We start from the raw sequence: 20,305 nt of genomic DNA on the forward strand, positions 1-20,305 counted from the left end.
ATCTAGAAATATTGTAGAATATATTTAACTGTCCAGTAAAGAGACCTTGGTGTAGAAACTACGGCTGTCAAAAATATTCATTAGCCAATGTATAGGTAAAAAAAAAACGTGTAAACAAATACAATACATTAATATCTGCCAGAATGTGACAAGCCTTTGACAGAAAAAAAAGGAGTTAATTCTTTGTTATTCACTTTTTTCAAGAACTGATCCTTTGTAGTTGCTGATTACGATCAAGAGATTACATGCCTTTGGTTAACGACAGTTATTTATATCACGTTAAAGGCTCCCGATTTTTCTTACATTTAACCATGGACAGAATTTCGTAACTTCGTCCGTGTTTTAATTAATTCTTGTAGTTTATGTGTAAGTGTGCCCATTTCAATGAATAAAATTATTGTACAATTTCTGCAGGATCAAAGTAGGGACGTAATCTTATTTTATCAAGATTAGAGAAGAATTACAGATTATCTAATGCATTTAATTTGATATCTTCCACTTCAGTCCATTCTCGCAATAGTTTAAATTTTTCTACAACTGTTAGACACGCTCAATTTACTTAACGTACTTTTGTTATCACACCAACTAAATGGAACGAACAATTTCAGTTTTAGACAGATCGTAATAGACATGTCATGAGAAAATATATTACTCGTTCTAGGTCACGCCATGTTTCTGAAGATAATATATGGACCAAGTAAGGACAACCCTCTGTCCTAAGTACAATTGGATTTTTGACTTCTCTAATGTTTTTTTTTTTTTTTTTTGTTTAATTATTTGTTTTTGTTTTTGTTAAATAAGATTTTTTTATATAGGTGTGTTAGTGTTCACTGTATGTCTATGTAACTGGCACGTTTCATGTAGTGACTTCAATGCGGCGTTACAAGTCGATTTCATGCTGGCAGCTTCGTACGAGAACTGTCTTCAGCAACTCAAATACGTTTTGTATGTGTGTGTGTGTGTTTTAATTTGGAGTTTTATTGAACTTTTTTTTATAAAAAATTACTCTACTTTTCTGTGAAAAAAATTGTGGGTTTACTATGGGTGCTTTTCTTTTAAAATGTCAGATGTCGACCTGACTTTCTGAAATAATGTATCCAACGCGTTTTCCATTTTTGGACTTTCCTTATGGTTCAGGTATCTAAACAGCATCTCCGCCATTTTATTCTCGAATTTTCATTCTATCCCATAAATTATGAAGTTAATTCTACACTGCCAATCAAGCACAAAACGCAACATTTTTTTAAATTGCGATAGGGTACATGAAATATGCCCTATATGACTTTGACTTCAGATAGACCTGTTCACCAAGAAAAAAATAGTTGTAAATTCATCCATGCTTTGTCATCACAGTGATGCTATCTGACCACTTCTGGTGGTAGATCAGTTGTGGACGGGAGATTATCCTCTTTCCAGGCTATCTATCTTGTAAACAACAGTTTGCGGTACACGTAGCCCAATACTTACGTTTTCTAACTAGAAAAACACCGCATAAGTCGATACAGGGCAGTCCTTATGAAATCTTTTTTGCATATTTCATTTTCGCAAATAAATGAAGTTTTCGGAAAAGTTCACGCTATTCTATGAATAAGATTTTACTTCAATTCATAAGTATCATTTTATATAACATTATTTGTTAAAGATTGGCATGAATTTTACTGCGAATGTTTAAAACTACAGTAATTGAAAGGAAAACGCGAGAGGGGGAGGCTCTGTATAAATTATGCAGGCCGAAGCAATGGTGGTTGAATGACCAGAATGCATAACGTTAGAGGCCAACGAACGGCAATGATACAGCGCCAGATAAAACCCGTATGTGCTATATTGCCCACCCCCTGCCCATTAAATTTTACGCCCCAGGCAGCTTTAACCTGTCCAGAGCATGCATATATATATCCAATGACATGTCGCAACATTATTCCAATAATGAATGTCCGCGTTCACAACCAGTTGTTCCACGGACTAACTAGTCCGCGGATCAAATTTGGCGTGTACTTGACAATGGATTACCGCCTCCCTCGTTAGTTAGTCTACGATTATTTATTTCCCCCACATTCCCCGATCTATAATACTTTTGCTGTCATAAAATGAGGCAAACCGCCTCGTTGCTACAGACAAATGCAGTAGCTGTGCTCGTTCACACCCAAATTGTCATTATACAGCGTCAGTTATTAGTATGCTAACTGCAATATGGCTGCGGCACGCACATGTAAAATATTGTTAGAGTTGTATTCTTCTTTAAATTCAACTTGGAATATGTATTTTGGGTCGCAAGTGATATGCATTCAGTAAAGAAACATTTTACAGTGTTCCATCCAAAGCAAAAACATCTGAACAGAATTCAATAATGTTGGATAATGTTAGATGACAAATAAGACAAAACAAATTCTGACCAATATATACATATTTATATTTCATATTTGAATACATAGGCAATTCATACAAAGCTATGAAATCATCATGCAAAATACACATTGCATGAAAATGGACTTTGCAATAAATATGCAGCAATGCATTTATCTTATATATGTGCCATGGTGTATTTCAGAACTTTAAAACATGTAAACATCTTTATTTGGAACTGTTTTTGTTCACTAACAGTCACTTAAAGTCATTCTTCTAGGAATGCACTGTGCAACTGGTCTTGCACAAAACAATTATTTCTTGTAGGAGCTTCTAAATTTGAATTAATGCTTATGAACAAAGTACAAATAATATGCAGATAAATGTAAGCAAAGTGCACAAACTGATGTCTGGACAAAATATTATATTGAGAAATTCAATAAGATCTTTAACCTTCCAATCTCCCATAATTCTGTAAAATCTATTGTAAGTATTTCTAAATTTACAATGCTTTAACATTAATTTCCTACGTAGCCCTTAATCCTGAGAAAAAAGGATAACATTTTATCCAAAGATTGACTTGAAGATCCAAACTTCCTCAGGGACTTCTTTAAAATGATGCTCCTATTTGCTCATTTACGCAATAAAACAAATGACTAAATAACATAAATAATTATTTTCACACATCAGTAGTGTTTGAGCTGTGTAAATAAGGCATGGATTGTAAGAAAGAAGTGAGAAGAAAAAAGTGGGTGACCTTCAACCAGAGGTCTGGAGGTCGTTCAGATTTCAGATTACCAATTACAATTAAAAAAAAAAATATATCACACACATAAAGCATTAGGCAGCAGTTTCAGGAAGGCACTTGAATGAGAAAACCTATTTCAGGGGCATACACTACAACAGACTGGGCTGAACTCCACATGAGGTACTCTTAACTGACCCACATCCACCATGTAATGTAGCCTAAACTGGAACAACCTTGTAAATAAAACTTCACTGTACATAATATCATTATTTCTGTTCACACAGCTGCCATGTGGGCTGCAGTGTGGGCTAAGTGCTGTATTGCCAGGCAAGTTATAATGGAATGGGGCTGAACACTTCCTTGAGCAGTACTGTGCTTGGCAATGGTGCTGTGGACTTCCTAGAATGTCTGCTCATCATCACAATCTGCAGTCCAATGGCCAAACACTGAAATCCAAGAATTAAGGATATATGTGCGTGTACATCTTAATCCTTTGGTATCTTGTCCAAAAATTATTTACTTTAACAAATATCACAGACAAGAGCTTATAACCAACACAAGAATTGCAATGCATCTGAACTTACAGATTTAATTTAAAAATTTCTTTTGAAGTCTTGGACTTAACCTCTACCATTTTTTTCATTAATGAAACAAATTAAATATTACTTTTTAATGTCACAAAAAAATATAAACTTAAAAAACTCTATAACCTACATTTAAGCCCAAAGAATGCTGCTCACCTTCACATATATCACAGTAGGGTCTGTTCTCGTCCCTGGAGCCATGGTAGTGTGTGGCTGGCGGACTGTCCGACATGGCTTGCTGGGGGCAGTCGTCCGTGTCATGGAGGTCAAACACATCACAGATATCACAGAACAGTCTGGGAGCAGCCACACGGGGCGGGGTGCTGGAATGACGGGACATGATGATGTGAGAACAACATACCTGATGGGCAGTGAAATGCCAGCTATGTATTAGAATAGACTTAGAGTAACAAATACTTTGTCAGTACCCTAGATGCCAGTCGGCATAAAAGGAATTGATGATGATGAGAGTAACAAATTTGGAACTAGAGCAAACTGGAAACTCATGAGACATCAAATTTTTACAAGACAATAAATTTTTTCAGGAGAAATGTGTCTAGGCAAGCAGGTGAGCTTAAACAATTCACAATTTAGTCTAAAGATTTAAACCACTCAATATATTTCCAAACTAAATCATGACAGCAGTTTCATCTTAATTGCCTACCAAGTAAATGCCCCTTGTTTTTTTTTTTGTTAAAAACTTACTGTGAATCTCCAGATGTATCTAGAGTTCCATTCATGAAATCCCCTTTCTCCATGGCTTCCAGTCTCAGCTTCATCTCTTCATTCTTCCTCTGCATGTCCACAATGACAGAGTTGAGGAAATCTATCTGACCAGCAGCTGCCACATTCTCTTCCTTTAACTTGATCATTGCGGCATCTCCTAGAATATATGAAGCCAACATTTACATGAAAATAAATATTTTAAATCCTTAAGTGCTGACAACAAAAAGTTTGCAAGTTCACTTCATTGTCATCATCTCAATTCATCACAGAGTGGCAGACGACATCTTAAATGACCTTGGCATTGTGACCTACCAGAGTCATTGACATTGATGGCATTGTTCTTCATCTCGTCCAGCTCTCTCTGCAGTGACTTCACCTTGTTCTCCAGCCTGGTCTTGTCATGTTCCAGGTTCTCCATAGAACTCTTGTAGCTGCCCAGCAGTGTGGTCTCCCCTTGCAAACTCACAATCTGAAACACAGAGGTGATAACCAAACCAGTTTAATCTGCATGTCTTTTTTACCCATCATGGGATCTATGAGGATAGCATGCAACTTAACATCATTTCCAAACCAATTAAATACATATATGTATAAAATGCAATTTATAATTTCAAAGATAAATCCTCCAAGAATGTTTTTGGTTAATAGACAAATGTACTCTATGTTCATTTCACTGTAGTATCTAACTACTTATAGTTCCAAGGATTAAATATCATTATGATACAAGATGGGTATTCTAACCAAGGATGTGTACAACCACACTGGAGGGAAAGTGTGAGTCTTACCTCTCCTTTTTGGCGCTCTACCTCCTTCTCTTTCTGTTGCAGCAGTAGCTTAGTAGTTTCTAGAGATTTCTGTAGAGCAGATCTCTCCACATCATAGTCATCTGTCTGCTTCCTGGCACTGAAACATCATAAAAAATTATTATAACATGACTTGATAAAAATCACCATATTAAAACAATCTCAGTAAAAGAAAGATAAGCAAACAAGGATCAGACCTTACATTTCAAAAGTTTTCACTCTATTCATTTTTTAAACTGACAATATCCAAACTTACTCTTGCAAAACTATACAAATCGTATAGTATCAAATAAAGCTCTAAATGCACCAAATAGATTATATTTCCTCTCTCAATCACTTTCAGTGAGAACTCAGCTTCACATAAATACATTCAAATGTTACAAAACCCTATAAAAACCACACATGCTGGTATAATGCCAAGTGACTGGCTAGTGTTACCCCTCTCCAAGCCAAATATCATATGACTATACATCAAAAGCAAAAAGAAAAGACAACAATAAAATCATTCTGGTTATGCAAAATGCAAATAAACAACAATTCTTGTCAAAATTACCAACACGTTGTATATGGAACATAACATTAAATAATTAAAAATTCAACATTCCACTGAGGTAGGTTTGATTTCATATGATGTTCTCACATACTGTAACATTTTAAACTACTATTCAATTGCCTTCATTTATCACAATATTACTAGAGAACTGTATAGTGGGTCTGTCCCTCAGGCTAAGTCTCATGATGATATATTCATATAGCGCTAAAAATTAATGATCATACACAGATCCCTATGTTCATAACCTAAATTTTCTTCATGAGTAAATTAATAACAAAATAAGTTGAACAAAATAAATGAAAGAAAAATGTAAAGGGAGAAATGTTAAAACAAACAAAAAATATTTCATTTTTGATGCTAAGTCATACCATCTTTCTTGACAAATGTACATTTAATAGATGGATGTGCACAGAAACAGATGAGCTGTGCAGGACTTACAACATCAAAAAGCACTCTAACTACTTGAAAATTTGCAAAACGGACACAACAGAAAACCACTGAAAAGCTTGCCATGATGGATATCATAAATATGCCATGGACTAGTTTAGCAACTAACTGTATGTACATACCCTTTAGCAAAATATGAGCAGCAGCACAGTTGCTGCAATTTTTATTTTGTTAAAGGTTAAGCATACATAAAATGTTTAGATTATATCTGTATGAAGATATATAGCCCACACTATATATGTTATTCTTACCAAATATAAAAGGTTAAGTGAGCCATTTCATAAGTTCCGAAAAAGATAAAATTTGTAAGTTATTATACATAATGTAGAGAGAATGAAAAAATGCCAGTTTCTATTCTGCTTTATCACAATTCATTCAATGAAAGATGTATAAAACTGTTCAAAATATGCTGAAAAAATGTTATATTTTGCATCTCCAATTCAATTTGAACAATTTAAAGACATTCAAAATCAGCACAAGTTCAGCAAATAATGCTCCAATGTGGCTGTCAAAATGGTAATGGAGAACAAGAAGCACACCTGTAGCTTATAATAAATACTACATACCTGTCTTTAACATTCTCCAGCTCACTTAGTAGACTCTTATGTTCCATTTCCAGCTGTAAATAAAGAGTAAAAGTATTGGTACTTTATTTCAAATATATTCCACTTTTGTTAAAGAATGCACAGAATACACAGCAGAACATGCCAATCATGTATACAAAACTGTGAAACTTACTTCTTCTTTTTCCTTTTGCACTGCCTTGAGTGTCTCCACCTCTTGTTTCAAGGCATTTTTCTCATGTTCTGTAGAATTTAATTGCTTCTGGTAGTCCTCAATGTTTTGTTTTAGACCAGCACTGGAACAGAATGATAACAGGCCTAATTTAAGGCATTTTATCAATGCTAATTTATAGCTTAAGTCCAAACTTGCATAATAACTTTTCAAATTAATTTGTACTTCTTCCATTCTTTTTTCTTTCTTTCTTTTCTTTTATTATCTTTTTTATTTCCTTTTTTTTTTTTTTTTTTGGGGGGGGGGGGGAGGGGGCAATAAAAAAGTTGTTTGAAGGCTGAAGTGTCCAAGCAAACCCCTTGAAATGTTTTCTGTACTCACAGCTGTTTATGAAGCTCTTCCATGTTCTCAATGTCTTTTCTAGATTCCTGCTGGCTCTTTTCTAACTGTGACTTTTGATTAGACCATTCAGTTCGAAGCTTCTCAACCTAAAATAATGAATGATAAATAAATAAATAATACAGTTGCATAAGTACTGTTTTCCTCCCAATACTATAACTTTTTGGCACAGGGCGTGACCACCAAATTTTAACCTAATAGTATGTTAGATAATTAATAAACTGACAATGACTAGGCATTACAGATTGTTTCTAGAGAGAAAATCACATAATCTATTCTACACTGTCTTAAAATATCCTATATAAATTAAAATGTTTAAATATCCTATAAAAGATATTGACATACAGAATATATCTACAGCATATGTCCTCATCTAAACACTGAAAAATTAAATTAATAGAAAAAAGCAGAAAAATAATTTTTCCTACAAGGTATTGAATATGTTACGTTAAACTAGCAATAAAAATCGCAAAAATGACAAGCATATTTGCAAGGTGATAGTATTGAATGTACAACAGTAAGTAGCATGTAAATGTACTACTTGGTGGGGGGGGGGGGGGGGGACAATAAAACTGGATGTCTTAAAAACAAGGTAGAAAAAGTGAATAAAAAATCTAATACTGTGGATTTTTTTACGAAGCAAAGGTGCAACTCAAAGTATATTGAAACACAAAGATAACATCTCAAAATTCATTTTTCAACTTCCTAGCAGTTTGTAAACCAACTAACATCAAGTTGTACAACAACAATAACAACAACAACCAAAATACGTCTCTGGCTGACATTGTAAAAATTGGATCAAAATACATCCAAAGCTTTAACATTCATATGAAAGCAATAAAGTCATGCTGCCAGTCTCTGGGCATACATCCAATACTTTAGCATGGCAATAAACGAATGACTAAGGCTGGTTTCAGAAATACAAGTACATACCGTGGACACCATATTTGGAACCTTACATGTGAAAGTAAATGTTCTTTGAGATATTCCATTGCCCAGTGGTTAAGAATATCAGTAAAGATGACAACAAAGAACACCGAATGGGTTTTATCTTTATTGCTCAAATATCAAACATTGCAGAACAACCACTTTTTGTACATCCTTATTTGCAGTGTGAGATACAGCTGAATTGGAAAGTTTGAAACACTCAATGCAATAACATTATCAGTGCAACATTATCCACACCTGAAATTGATCTTGACCACACAAAACACTGACCACAAAGAATACTGACCTCTTTCACAATGTCCTGCAGCTTTTGGTTCTTCTCTTTCAAAGCTTTCTCCATGTCTGTTTTCTCCTTGAGCACCTGTTCCCACTCTGTGGCCAACTTCTCTTTCACAGCCAACACTTCTTCCTTGATCTTTAATGCCTACATGTGAAATAAAAACCATACAGACATGGTATTTTCCATTCTTATGAATTGCTCTCATCTCTAATTGCTTCCAAATGTTAATACCTTAATTTCAAATTAAACGACCAATGTTCATTTTTGCTAGGAAAATGAAAATCCCTTCATTTTCTTGTTATTTTCACAATTCCTTCCTTCCTTATTTCAATATTTATTTCTTTACCTCATTCTTTTCTCTGATAGCTGCATCTCTCTCCTTGACAAGCTGCTGTACTTGCTGGTCCATGGAACCTTTTTCTGACTTAATTTTCTGTTTCTCTGCAAGCAATTGTTCTTTTTCTGTAACGGCATCCTCTTTCTCCTTGAGAATACTGCTCTTTTCTTCCTCTGTTCTTTTCAACTGCTTCTCTAGTTTCTCTTTTTCAAACTAAAATAACAAATATTATAATTCAAGGTGATAAAACTGCATTAGGAAGTATATACATTTTGACCAAAATTATTAAACTTTCATGGCAATGACTGGTCTTTAGAAACATCCACAAACAAAGAGAAAGAAACACTAATAATATTTTTAATCCAATGCCACTCTGTCAGCTTGCCTGTACTTGGACTATTTGATGTAACAAACGATCTCCAACAGAATTTTTTCTAAAAGAAAAGGAATTCTGTTTTTCAAATCAAACAATATTTTACAGGAACTTCATAATGCCTTCCTACCACGAGGTTCTCTTTCTCCTTGTTCAGTTCTTGCAGTTGTTTCTTGCTGTCCTCTCCACTCTGGTTCAGTTGTGATACCTGCTCCTCCTTGGCTGACAACTGGCTCTTCAGTTCACTGACTTCACTCTCCTTCCTCTGCACCAGCTCCTGCTTGTCCTTCTCGTAAGTCTCTGTCATTTTGGTCATTTTGTTGTTGGACTTGTTTAGTTCCTCTTGCTACAATGCAAATAATGGTAAGTTGTTTCAGCCGTCTTTTCCAACTTAAAGATATGACTTATTCTTCGGATATGATTTAAGACACAGCCTAATCCGAAATTGGTATCATTTAAAAGATTACTCCAATAGACAATTCCTTATATTTCAGTTGTATGAAAACATTGTCATGAAAGGTGAACACACTTTATCTTTTCATAAAAGAATAAGGCCAAAATCCCTTTAAAAATGCAGGGAGATCCATATGAACTGAATTGTAATTGCTTCTTTCTTTCCAAAATAACTTTCTCTCTTACGTATATACCCACAAACACACAAAACAATAAAAACATCACAGAGGTAATAGCAACTAGTTTTCAGTGATAACACAGGTGCCCCCTCACCATCTCATCCAGTCTCTCCTGGAAAGAGTTAATGTCCTGCTGGTGCTTGGACAGGAGCACCTCTGTCTCCGCCTCACTCTGCTCCTTGCCCTGTCGAAGGAGGTCTTCGAGTTTTCCAACTTTTTGTGTAGAGCTGGACAAGCTTGCTTGGAGCTCTTCCAGCTTTCTGTTGATTGCAAAATTGAGTTTAGAAGAAATGTTAATCGGTTGTTTTAGTATACAAAATATAGCATATCACACAATTTCATCAGATAATCGGATGTGATGTTTTCAAATGTTTGTTTCCACTTTTTCTCTCTATAAAAAGTGTAATCACTTAGGCATCTAAATAAATTTTTAGCACCAAAAACATCACTATAATAGTATTTCAATGGCTTGTTTTAAAATGGCAAACCATTAACATTTTTGGAACAGCATTATGAACACTTAATGTTAAAAGCTAACATACTCTGCATCTTGTGTATTCAAAACAACATAACTGGCAACTAAAGACAAAATGGTTTTCAAAACTATGGTTACAGGTTGTATTTGCAAGCCCCAAAGACAAGCTTTAAAGCTTATATCATCAAAGTATCTTAGTAGTTATAATTTAATTAATGCACTTACTAACATATGACACATATAAGCTTATATCATTATAGGCTATATATCATATTAGAGCAAATTCATTTTCACATTTGATAAATAATATCACTGTGGGAGTAATGTCAAAATAACTGAAGAAGCACAACAAATCATAAACTTAAACACTTTTTTAAATCACACACACACACACATGAAAAATAAGACTACAAACCAAAAGCGCAGATGACAAGACTGACCTATCTTTCTCGCGCAGCTGTTCATTCATCATGGAGAGCTGCTCAGAGCTGTCTCCTGAATGCTTCATCAGCTCTGCTATCTGATGCTCCTTTAAGAAAACAACAACATAAAAAGATTTGGGGGTAAGTTAAGACCACAGCCATCTTTCATGTTGATCAGAAGACATAGTTGACCCCCCTCCCTGAACTTCTATTCTTCCTTTCTTTCCATGTTAATAATGTTAATGGGCATCTTCAAGTGGATGCATTTACTTTACCAATGGAGAAGGTAACAGAAAATATATTTCTACAGCATTTTGGGATAACCAAAAGAAACAAATTTGACTTGGAAAATATTGGAAAGATGGCTGTGTAAATGGACTATAAAATTGAGTGCAATACAAGCAGTACTAAAGCATACAACATACATATATTAGCATGACAGTAGTTGACAGATATGGGTGTGGCACTCATATAGTGTTTTCAGGGTGTAGTGCTGGCCATGCCACTGCAAATGCATGAAGCTGTATCTAAAAACCTTACATTTCTTTCTGTATTTAAACTATAATACAGACAGTAAGTCGGTGTTCATGGGCAAATATCTGTTTCTACACAAATGATTAAAATGTATGTAATTATCAAACTATTGAATTTAAATTGAGACTGACACCTAGAAAACTATAACTTATATTGCTAGTATCACACAGCTTTGCCATACAATACATTTTACTACATTAGAGCTGACAGGCAAATTTAGTTTACTGCACATACAAGGCTACTGCAAGCAACAAACACTTTTTACTGTGAACATTAGAATTTACATCAGTGAAAATAATATACATCAAAAAAATATATACCGGAGAAAGATTTGAATAAATGCAATTCATATAGACAGTGAACATTTTCTTTACCAGCTTATTTTTATCTTCTGTGAGATGTTCTCCCTTCTCATCACTGGCCTTAAGCTGTCTCTGGAGATCTAAGAAGATGAAATTTCACGAATTAGACATTTTCACAAATATATAAAACTCATAAATACAAAATTTTCCCTTTGCCTATAATACCCAGAATCTCAGTCAGAGTTAAGCTTAAAATAATTAAGAGTTTTCTGTCCCATTCATAGAAGTAAAAAAAGCAGTTTTCTGATCATTAGCAAACCTTCATAGTCTTCATTTCAGTTAAGAACAAAATTATTTGGTGTTTTCTACCCTGCTATTGTATAAAAACTCGTCTTGCCTGATATCTGTGTCTTGAGGTCCTGTAGTTCTGCACCAAGTGTGGAGGAGGCTGTGTCACTGCTGGCCAGTTTCTGCATAAGTTCTACAGAATATAAAAAACAAACATTTACCACTATGTGTTAGAACCATCCTGCCATACCCAGGCAAACAGAATACAATGCTTCAAGCTACAGCTCATGGAATCAATACTGAGACAGTTTGAAAAGAGTAACCAAAAATCCATAACAAGACCAAAGGGGTAAGAATCTCCTTGATTTAGAAGATGCTTTCATAGCAACTACTTTATCTTAAAATGCGATATCATCACTTGTGCTTACCAGGAATAGTTACTTAAGGATTCTACAAAAAAAACCCGACTATTCCAGGGAGATTTACATACCAAAGTGAAAAGTTATTGTTAACCACCGAGCACTACAGGAGTGAGATTCTGAATTTACAAATTCTTAGCATTGTTCAGGCTAGATTCTCCATTTCTTATTTAGGCTGACTAAATTGTTAAGTTTATATTTCCAGTGTACTCGGGAGCTTAGAGCCAGCCAAAAGAGGTGGTCTGTGTGACCCAAGGCAGCAGACAACAGGTCAGTGTTGTGAAATGCGACTCCAGGCACTCAATGTTGGATTAAACAGGGTCATAACAAAATCTGAACTTTTAAGTTTCCTTCTGTCTAATTCAACATAAAAATAAGTCTTTTTTGCAGTTATTTGCCATTACTTTTTGACAGATGATGGGCAGATAATTGTAATTGGTCTATTTAGATGACCAGAGCAAACAACAGCAGCTCCAAATATTTGTCAATGAGGTTCATTTGCGTATGTGTTTTTCAACTTGTATTTAGTGCACATACTCAGTTTTTCACTTTCCTACTCCACTTAATCATTTTTTACTTTTTTTTCTTTTTTTTTTTTTTTTAACAGAGTCTGACTAAACAAATTGCTCTTTGTATACCAAACATAAAATGAACACAAATGGAAAGTAAACCAGTATACCACTGACTGGCCAGAAAATAACATCACATGCCAAAAAAAGACTTACCATCTATTGTTTCTTGTTGTTTTTGTCTCTTGCTTTGACCAGAAGTCAGCTTCTCTTCCTAGAATAAAAATACAGCACAAATATTGACCCCTTCCATAAATAAATATTAAATATCTACAACTTCTAAAAAATTCTGGTAATTCTTTTAAAGACTGCAAAACAGTTAGCTTATGTACGTAAGTAATGTGCATGACTGGCTGTTCTTAATGTTATTCACAACACGCTTGCTTTGAGGACAATTTAACACTAGATGTCAAAGAACTTTCTTGTCAGCCATAGGTGCATCACACTTGTTACTTTATCTCAATATTTACATATGGCAGAAAATGTATAAATATGTCAAACAACCTCTTAACTTGATCAATCAATAGACCAAGGTCCCTGAACCTTTGAAATATGATAATAATTACAATAATAATAAGAATTATTATAATAATTATATTTACCAAAAGTTTAAAATCAAATATACTTTATATTCAGCTCTAAAGCTATCGAGGTGACAAGAAAACACCATGTCACTGCTGTAGGGTAAAGTGTGACACTAGATTTTTTATCCTCTAAAATCTTTGCTGTATTTCCATCATCTGGGGGTAATTGAACTGCATATATAATATGCAACCAAAGGAGAAACTGTATACTGAAGTACTTAATGTCTTCTTTAATTTGCATTTACTGTTATTCTGACCCTTAATGTGTGTCTGAGATATTAACTAAAAAGCTTAGTATAAAGCAATCACCAACATCTTAAATATAATAATAATATTTATTTTAATTCTAAAATCCAGTTATGTTCAATAGACTTACAATTTGCATGTAAAATACAAGTAAAAAATCATTAACAAAAATTGATTTAAATTATGTATAATTAAAAGTCCGTTAATCCATCAAGTCCATTTAAATGTAATTAAACAATCCTAGAGTCATAAAAATTTCAGTTATAATTTTTTTCAAAAGATATGTCTTTAATTCCTTCTTTAGAAGTTTCCAGAGAAGCTATACTGCATAGTTAAAAGTTGAAATTCATTTGATGCTGCAACTTGAAAAGAATTATCCCCATATGAGATAAGTCCATCTTTTCAGGGTGTCAAAAGCACAAGGTCAGAGAAGCATTATTGGCAGGGAGGGGCAGGGATCACATAAAGCAAGAAGAAATCCCACAAATACGTTATAAAGCAGCATGGACATCAGCTTTAAGTATAAAGAGAATTCAAGCTCTAATGGGTAGCCAGTAAAGTTGTTTGAGGAACAACAGCCATGATGTGACTGTCACAAGGTGTGTGGGTAAATATACCAGCAGAGATATTTTGAATGCACTGTGGACATTTGACTTTCTCTAGCAGTCAGAAATGGATTATAGTTAGAGGTATGACAAGGGCATTTATGACAGAAGCAGTAGAGGAATCAACGAGATTATTTTCAGTTATGTGATGCTTATGATATGAAACAAGCATGATGTAGAAATGTGTGATATTTGTTTGGCCATAAACAGAGGTATCTACATACACCTCTGTATTTTTTGCATTAAAAGCAAAATTTTCACCAATCTTGATAACAACTACTTTGTCATGAGACTGTTTGATGATGAGTAGTTCCGTTTTACTGTCATCGATCATCAGTTTGTTCTTAACCTTCCAGGCCCCAAGACCAGACATACTGTTTTTCATTTTTGTTTTGTGAAAATTTAGTTTTTTTTTTTTAAATATTACAGGGAGTATACAGCCGAGTATCATGATACTGCCAAGTATCATGAGTGTCTATGTATTGGAAGCAAGTGTTTTCATCAAGAAGTAGTGTTGAGATACAAAACTGGAGAGGACCCAGTACACTTCCTTGAGGAATACTGTGCACTAGTTCCAACAGACCAGACAAAATTCCTTCAACTGACACTTGTTGTGTCCTGCCTTTCAGACAGTAGTGGAGATACTCAAGAGGTTTGTCTTTGATCCAGATGCTCTCCTCTAAGAAAGTGAGAAACAATTGATGGTTTACAATATTAAATGCTGCTGTAAGGACTAGTAACAGGAATGAGTATATTTCTAAACCCACAAGAAAAAAATCACCAGTAAAGGCATTTTCTTCCAATAAGATAATGCAAGATAATATATAAGATAAAAATGATACATACACACACAAACATTCTGCTATCTCTTTAGGATAAGCATAAGTGTCTCAATGCTCCAAATGATTCTGAACATACTACATATCTACCATGGTATTTCATTCCCAAAAAGATTCACTTACCATTTCAGACATTCTGTTTTCCAACTGAGAATATTCTGAAATTTTTCTACTCAATTCTTCTTCAAGCTCTTTTATTTTGATATTCTTCTGTTGCAACTCCTCACTAAACTGACTAGCCTGGAGACAGAAAGTTAGGACATATTAAAAGAAAGACTACAGCCAATTAGAATATGCTTTTGAAATAAATAGAATGAAAAAAAAATTACTTAATTAATGTAGCCATCAAAGCGTAGCTTTAAAGTTTAGGCAAGTATCACTTCTCTCAACTTATTAAATGTGTGTAAATGACTTAACAACATACCTTGGCTCCAGATTCAGCATTAGACGTTTCATAGTCCTGGATTTGTTTCTCTGCCTGATTTAGCTTGTGAGTCAATTCTTCTATTTGATCTAGATATTCCACAGAAGAATCTTCAGAAGCCTTGGTTTTGGCTTTTTCAGTCTCAAATTCAGTCTGTAACCAAGATAAAAATTAGTTATTATTATTTTTTGATAACTGAACCTGAATGTAAATTCGGAAATCTTCAACATGCTATTTCTGATATCCTCAAAGGTATACATATACATGCATCCACACAAACCATCCATCTTCTTTCAAAACCTTATTCTTCTATTTATTCTTGGTTTAAGAAATCAACCTACCTTAACTGTCCTGAGTTCTTCTGCCAGTTTGTCTGCTCTGGCCCTCTCTTCTTCTATCCTCCTCTCAAGTTGTTGCTGCTTTGCCTCTTCCTCCTCAGTTTTATTCTGTAACAAATGTGGGTCTGTTGTAAAGCTTCAGGCACATAGAACAATTTATTACTTAGCATTCATCTCATGATTCGCATTCTTTTGTTCTCATCTTACGAATTTCATAAAGTGTATTACATTATCTGCTCAATATTCACTTTTGCTTTTGATATAGTATAAAATTTCAGTTGCATTACTGTTTAGCCTTGAGAAACTGACGTCATTACCTCCAAGTCATCCTTGATAATGCTCTCTTCTTCAATAGCAAACTGCAAGTCTTCTACTTTTCTGAAAACAAAGAGTAAAAACTTACAACAACTGGCTCCCTGCAAAGATTCATTCAGCTTATTCTCCTCCTTCAGCTTAGTTACATCAATGTCAAGGTAAACTGAGTAAGATCATTTCCTATATCGTAAATACTCCAATTACACTACTGGTTCTCCTCCATCTCAGAGAGTGCCGAGGTAAAATATTAACTTCTTTTCTACAATGTAAATATAATCTAGACATGCTGTGTGCATACCTATTCTCCTCCTCTAGCTGTGCCTTCAGCTCTCTGTTCTCTTTGCCCACCTCTTCCATCAGTGCCTTCATCTGCTTCATGTTCTCCTCGTTCTCCAGCACATACCTCTCATGTTCAGCTTTCAGAGACGCCAACTGGGACTCGGCCTGGGGGAGGACAAAATGAAACGCATTGCAACATTTTGATCAATTTTTCATATGCTGTATTATCTAAGGTAATTTTTCACAGGAAGGGCAAAATGGAACATTATGCAACACTTTTGATCCATTTTGATTGAAAATGAATAACCTAAGGAAATTACCATACCAAACTATCATGCACCATTTGACCTATATTTATTATCCATATTTACTTTTTAGATGTCATAAATCTTCATGTTTTTTCTGAATCATAAATAGTTCAGTTAAATTTTCCAGAAATGACTGAGCACGTCCTACCTCATCCACCTGGGATGCTGCCCTGGCGACCTCTGACCTCTCCATGTCCCTCTCCTTCAGCAACTGCTCTATATGCTCCTCCTTCTCCTTCAGTGCTTTCTGAAATATCAGCCTGGCCATTAGCAACATTGGTCTATTAAACCTGGTCTAACTATGATCTTAATCTCATCAAATGAACAGTTGGTGGCCAACAACCATCACCCGTTGGTGTGAAGGGAAGTAATTCATGGAGGTACATATCTTTCAGTATATTATGCCTAAAGTGACATAACATGATATACAGACACTTCAATAAAAATGAAAATTGACATTGCTTTGATTTTATCTTTACCTGCAAGGCTTGTGTGGTGGCTGTAAGATTCAGGGTACTTGGTCTCTTTGTGCTCTTCCCTGGAGTGGGCTGAAGTCAGGAGCAGAGTCAAATCATCAGAAAAAAAAATTGTGTAAATAACAAATAAATGCTGTCTAAAGACAGCACTGAGTCTGCCAGCAGGTGGGCGCCAGGGGAAAGCAGTCACAAAGACCTTCACAACTTGTACCATATTTGTTTGATGGATTTTCTAGGGCTTGAAAGTTTACAAAAAAGTACCCTTTGTTGAGAGAATTATTCTTAAAAATTTTTAAAGGTAAGAAAGTGGAAAATAGTTTTGTCTTTATAATTTTGTATATACGTAGATTGTCACAGTACTAATGCATGGAATGTGCACATCTTAGCACATTAACTGTAAAACAAAAATAAGCAATATTTTCAGAGATGCTAACACTGATAACAGTGAATGTACTTCATCAAATAAATATGGTACATATACATATATACTCAAGCAGTTCTCCACTTTATTGTGCACTAAACACAACCTGAAAGCAAATCTAGGAATTCTGAAATCTGAAGCTCACTTGCTGCTGCAAGAGTCTATCTATAATAGCAGTTGTCTATGAAAAAAGAAGAGTATAAAATGGCGACATGCTTTCTACTATGTAACTATTATGTGACTGGTATTTCATTAGTTTACATTTGCTTACAGAAGGCCAAATATAAAAAAAAATAGCTTTATGACATGATTTTTTTTGGAAGTCAACAATAAAAAAATTAAAGATATAAGAGAAAAGTGAAGACACATTGAAAGCATATAACTAATTATACATACATAACAGAACAACATAAATTTCAAAATTTTACTGTACCAACCCCAAATTAATGCACAAAGTACAAAAAACACAAGATACATTGCAATGCACATGTAACAAATGAACATGAAAACAAAATGTAACTAACATAACATGAATTACAAAGAGACATGCTAAACAAATATGCATTAAGGCAAAGGTATGTAGCAAACCATAGATTTAAGTAAAATAATACCACTATTTACCAACTTAAATATAATTATTAGTCTAAATGTCCCAATGATTTATATCTTTGAGTAAAAAAAGCTGCATGCATTTACGTGAAAGGTGGAAACAATTTTCTTAGTGAATTTTTAAGGTTTACTTAAATGTGTTACACCAACAGTGAATTTAAACTTTAATTCAATTATCAAAATTAAGCCATTAATTATATGCATATAATAAACAAAATGCCTAATATGACGAGTTTTCATTTCACAAGTCATGCCAGCTTCAAGATATTTCTAATATATTGAGCAAGGGGGTGGTAAAATCCCACAAGTCAAGTGGACAGATACAGGTGGAATTAGAAGATGTTAAGAGATAAAGCTTCACCTTTAAATACCAGAAGGTCAGGTACCAATATATATGTTCCCCACCTCAAGATTAAGAACCCAAATTGCATACACATGTACAATAAATAAATAAACTTAAAACCCTCTTCCCTCAGCTCAGCTATTTCACCCTTAAAGAATATACTGTTTAATAATGATAAATAAAAAAAATCAAAAGTTCAGTATATATTATTTCCTTTTTTAAAACTTGTTTTAAAAACTAGGACATATTTTAGGTGAAAGAAAAGGGGGTTATCTTATATTTCATTTAGTTAATCAGTGTTGCATGCTGCCTGATACAGTACCTCAGCTATAAAATACCTGTATGATTAAGCTACAGCTGAGATAAATCATGCCCCAGGTGTTAACTTTCACCTAAATTGTAAACCCCAAAGGTGGAACGATTATCACAAAAGATTTAGCCTGCAGTGGTGTCTTTCTATATCGAAAATAACCAGAATGCCATACATAAGACTTGTTTTATTCTAGGACTTTAAGTTATCAAATACGCAATGGATATGTTTCACCTGCAACTACAAACTCAATCTTAGAACAATGGTGGACATAAATTATCTAAATTATCGTAAAATCATTTGTTATCAAGGTGTAATATCAATTCATTTTTAGAAACATAATCCCACCCACATATATATTGTTCAAGCAGAGTTAACGAGTTTGGAATATTTTTGATAGTAACCAAAGGAAATAATCTCAAACTTTTTGAGGAATTGCAAAGTTGGATAAACTAGGATCTGTTTATTTAATTAAATGCATAAATCAGACCCAAAGCTTGTAATCATCCTTTCAGACACCAGTGTTATTACATTTTATCTTAGCTCTGATATCTACTTTATATGGGCTGAAGTACTGCGATTTGTTTCCCCCTTTTTCATGCTAAATGATACATACTAAAGTAATGCAGCAATTATGTCAGTATTATTTCTACCAAGTAAATAGATCTTATGTGAGCGCCTATATGTATCTATGATGGCATCATCTGGTGATTATTTATTTTATAATAATGATAATATAACAAAAGAGAAAAAACATGTTAGAATTTTAGTAAAATCTGTGATACAAAAAATTATAAATAAACAAAATTCCTAAGGGTTCTAAATTAGTAGAATAAATGGTAGAATGCACCTTAATTCTTTAATAAAGCATGCAAATAAAACCCTAAACAGTATCTACCTAAATCGAGTTTTTTTTTTATTGTCCACGAATGAGAAGACTCCAATGCAAACCAGACTATGTGGACTATCAACCAAAGTGAAGAGAAGTTTAGCCAAAAGGAACCATGGTACCAATGCCATGCTCAGGTTGCTAATGGTGGGAAAGTTGACAGTCAGGCCATGCAGGTCCTGATACCCATGAAATTACCCCAGTAATTTTACACCATTGGCATAATAGTATCATTAGCTGTGAGGAATGGGAATAATTTGGATGAGGATTAAGTAAATTGCGAAACTTTTTACAGCGGATCTGTACTTGAAGGTGACAGTTATGAATCACTTCAAAAAATCAATTTCAATGACAAAATTATACATTTTAGTTCATAGTTTCTTAGTAATTTGTCAGTACATT

General features: G+C 34.2%; 1 protein-coding gene across 12 annotated transcripts in view; it reads right to left on the bottom strand.

Annotated features, from left to right (window-relative positions):
* Window positions 1-2,386: 2,386 nt before the first annotated feature.
* Window positions 2,387-20,305, bottom strand: part of LOC106169657 (uncharacterized) — a 32,136-nt gene continuing 14,217 nt past the window's right edge. For 10 of the 12 annotated variants that reach the window (XM_087010639.1, XM_087010648.1, XM_087010667.1 and 7 more), the window contains 24 exons: window positions 17,335-17,403; window positions 17,004-17,102; window positions 16,567-16,712; window positions 16,271-16,331; window positions 15,957-16,061; window positions 15,616-15,768; window positions 15,315-15,431; window positions 13,074-13,131; window positions 12,039-12,122; window positions 11,714-11,781; window positions 10,824-10,912; window positions 10,003-10,168; window positions 9,407-9,622; window positions 8,913-9,116; window positions 8,573-8,710; window positions 8,272-8,292; window positions 7,321-7,427; window positions 6,943-7,063; window positions 6,771-6,823; window positions 5,187-5,304; window positions 4,714-4,870; window positions 4,381-4,558; window positions 3,832-3,998; window positions 2,387-3,537 (listed from right to left, as the gene is read on the bottom strand). In XM_087010639.1, coding sequence (XP_086866765.1) covers window positions 3,491-3,537; window positions 3,832-3,998; window positions 4,381-4,558; window positions 4,714-4,870; window positions 5,187-5,304; window positions 6,771-6,823; window positions 6,943-7,063; window positions 7,321-7,427; window positions 8,272-8,292; window positions 8,573-8,710; window positions 8,913-9,116; window positions 9,407-9,622; window positions 10,003-10,168; window positions 10,824-10,912; window positions 11,714-11,781; window positions 12,039-12,122; window positions 13,074-13,131; window positions 15,315-15,431; window positions 15,616-15,768; window positions 15,957-16,061; window positions 16,271-16,331; window positions 16,567-16,712; window positions 17,004-17,102; window positions 17,335-17,403 — 2,742 coding nt within the window. In that variant the 3' untranslated portion in view covers window positions 2,387-3,490. The remainder of the gene's footprint in view (window positions 3,538-3,831; window positions 3,999-4,380; window positions 4,559-4,713; window positions 4,871-5,186; window positions 5,305-6,770; window positions 6,824-6,942; window positions 7,064-7,320; window positions 7,428-8,271; window positions 8,293-8,572; window positions 8,711-8,912; window positions 9,117-9,406; window positions 9,623-10,002; window positions 10,169-10,823; window positions 10,913-11,713; window positions 11,782-12,038; window positions 12,123-13,073; window positions 13,132-15,314; window positions 15,432-15,615; window positions 15,769-15,956; window positions 16,062-16,270; window positions 16,332-16,566; window positions 16,713-17,003; window positions 17,103-17,334; window positions 17,404-20,305) is intronic. The other 2 variants (XM_087010671.1, XM_087010679.1) reach the window with 2 other exon arrangements.

Source organism: Lingula anatina, chromosome 1 (genome assembly GCF_051362555.1).
Source record: "Lingula anatina isolate TDL-2025a chromosome 1, LinAna3.0, whole genome shotgun sequence".
In the NCBI taxonomy this organism is placed as follows: Eukaryota; Metazoa; Brachiopoda; class Lingulata; order Lingulida; family Lingulidae; genus Lingula; species Lingula anatina.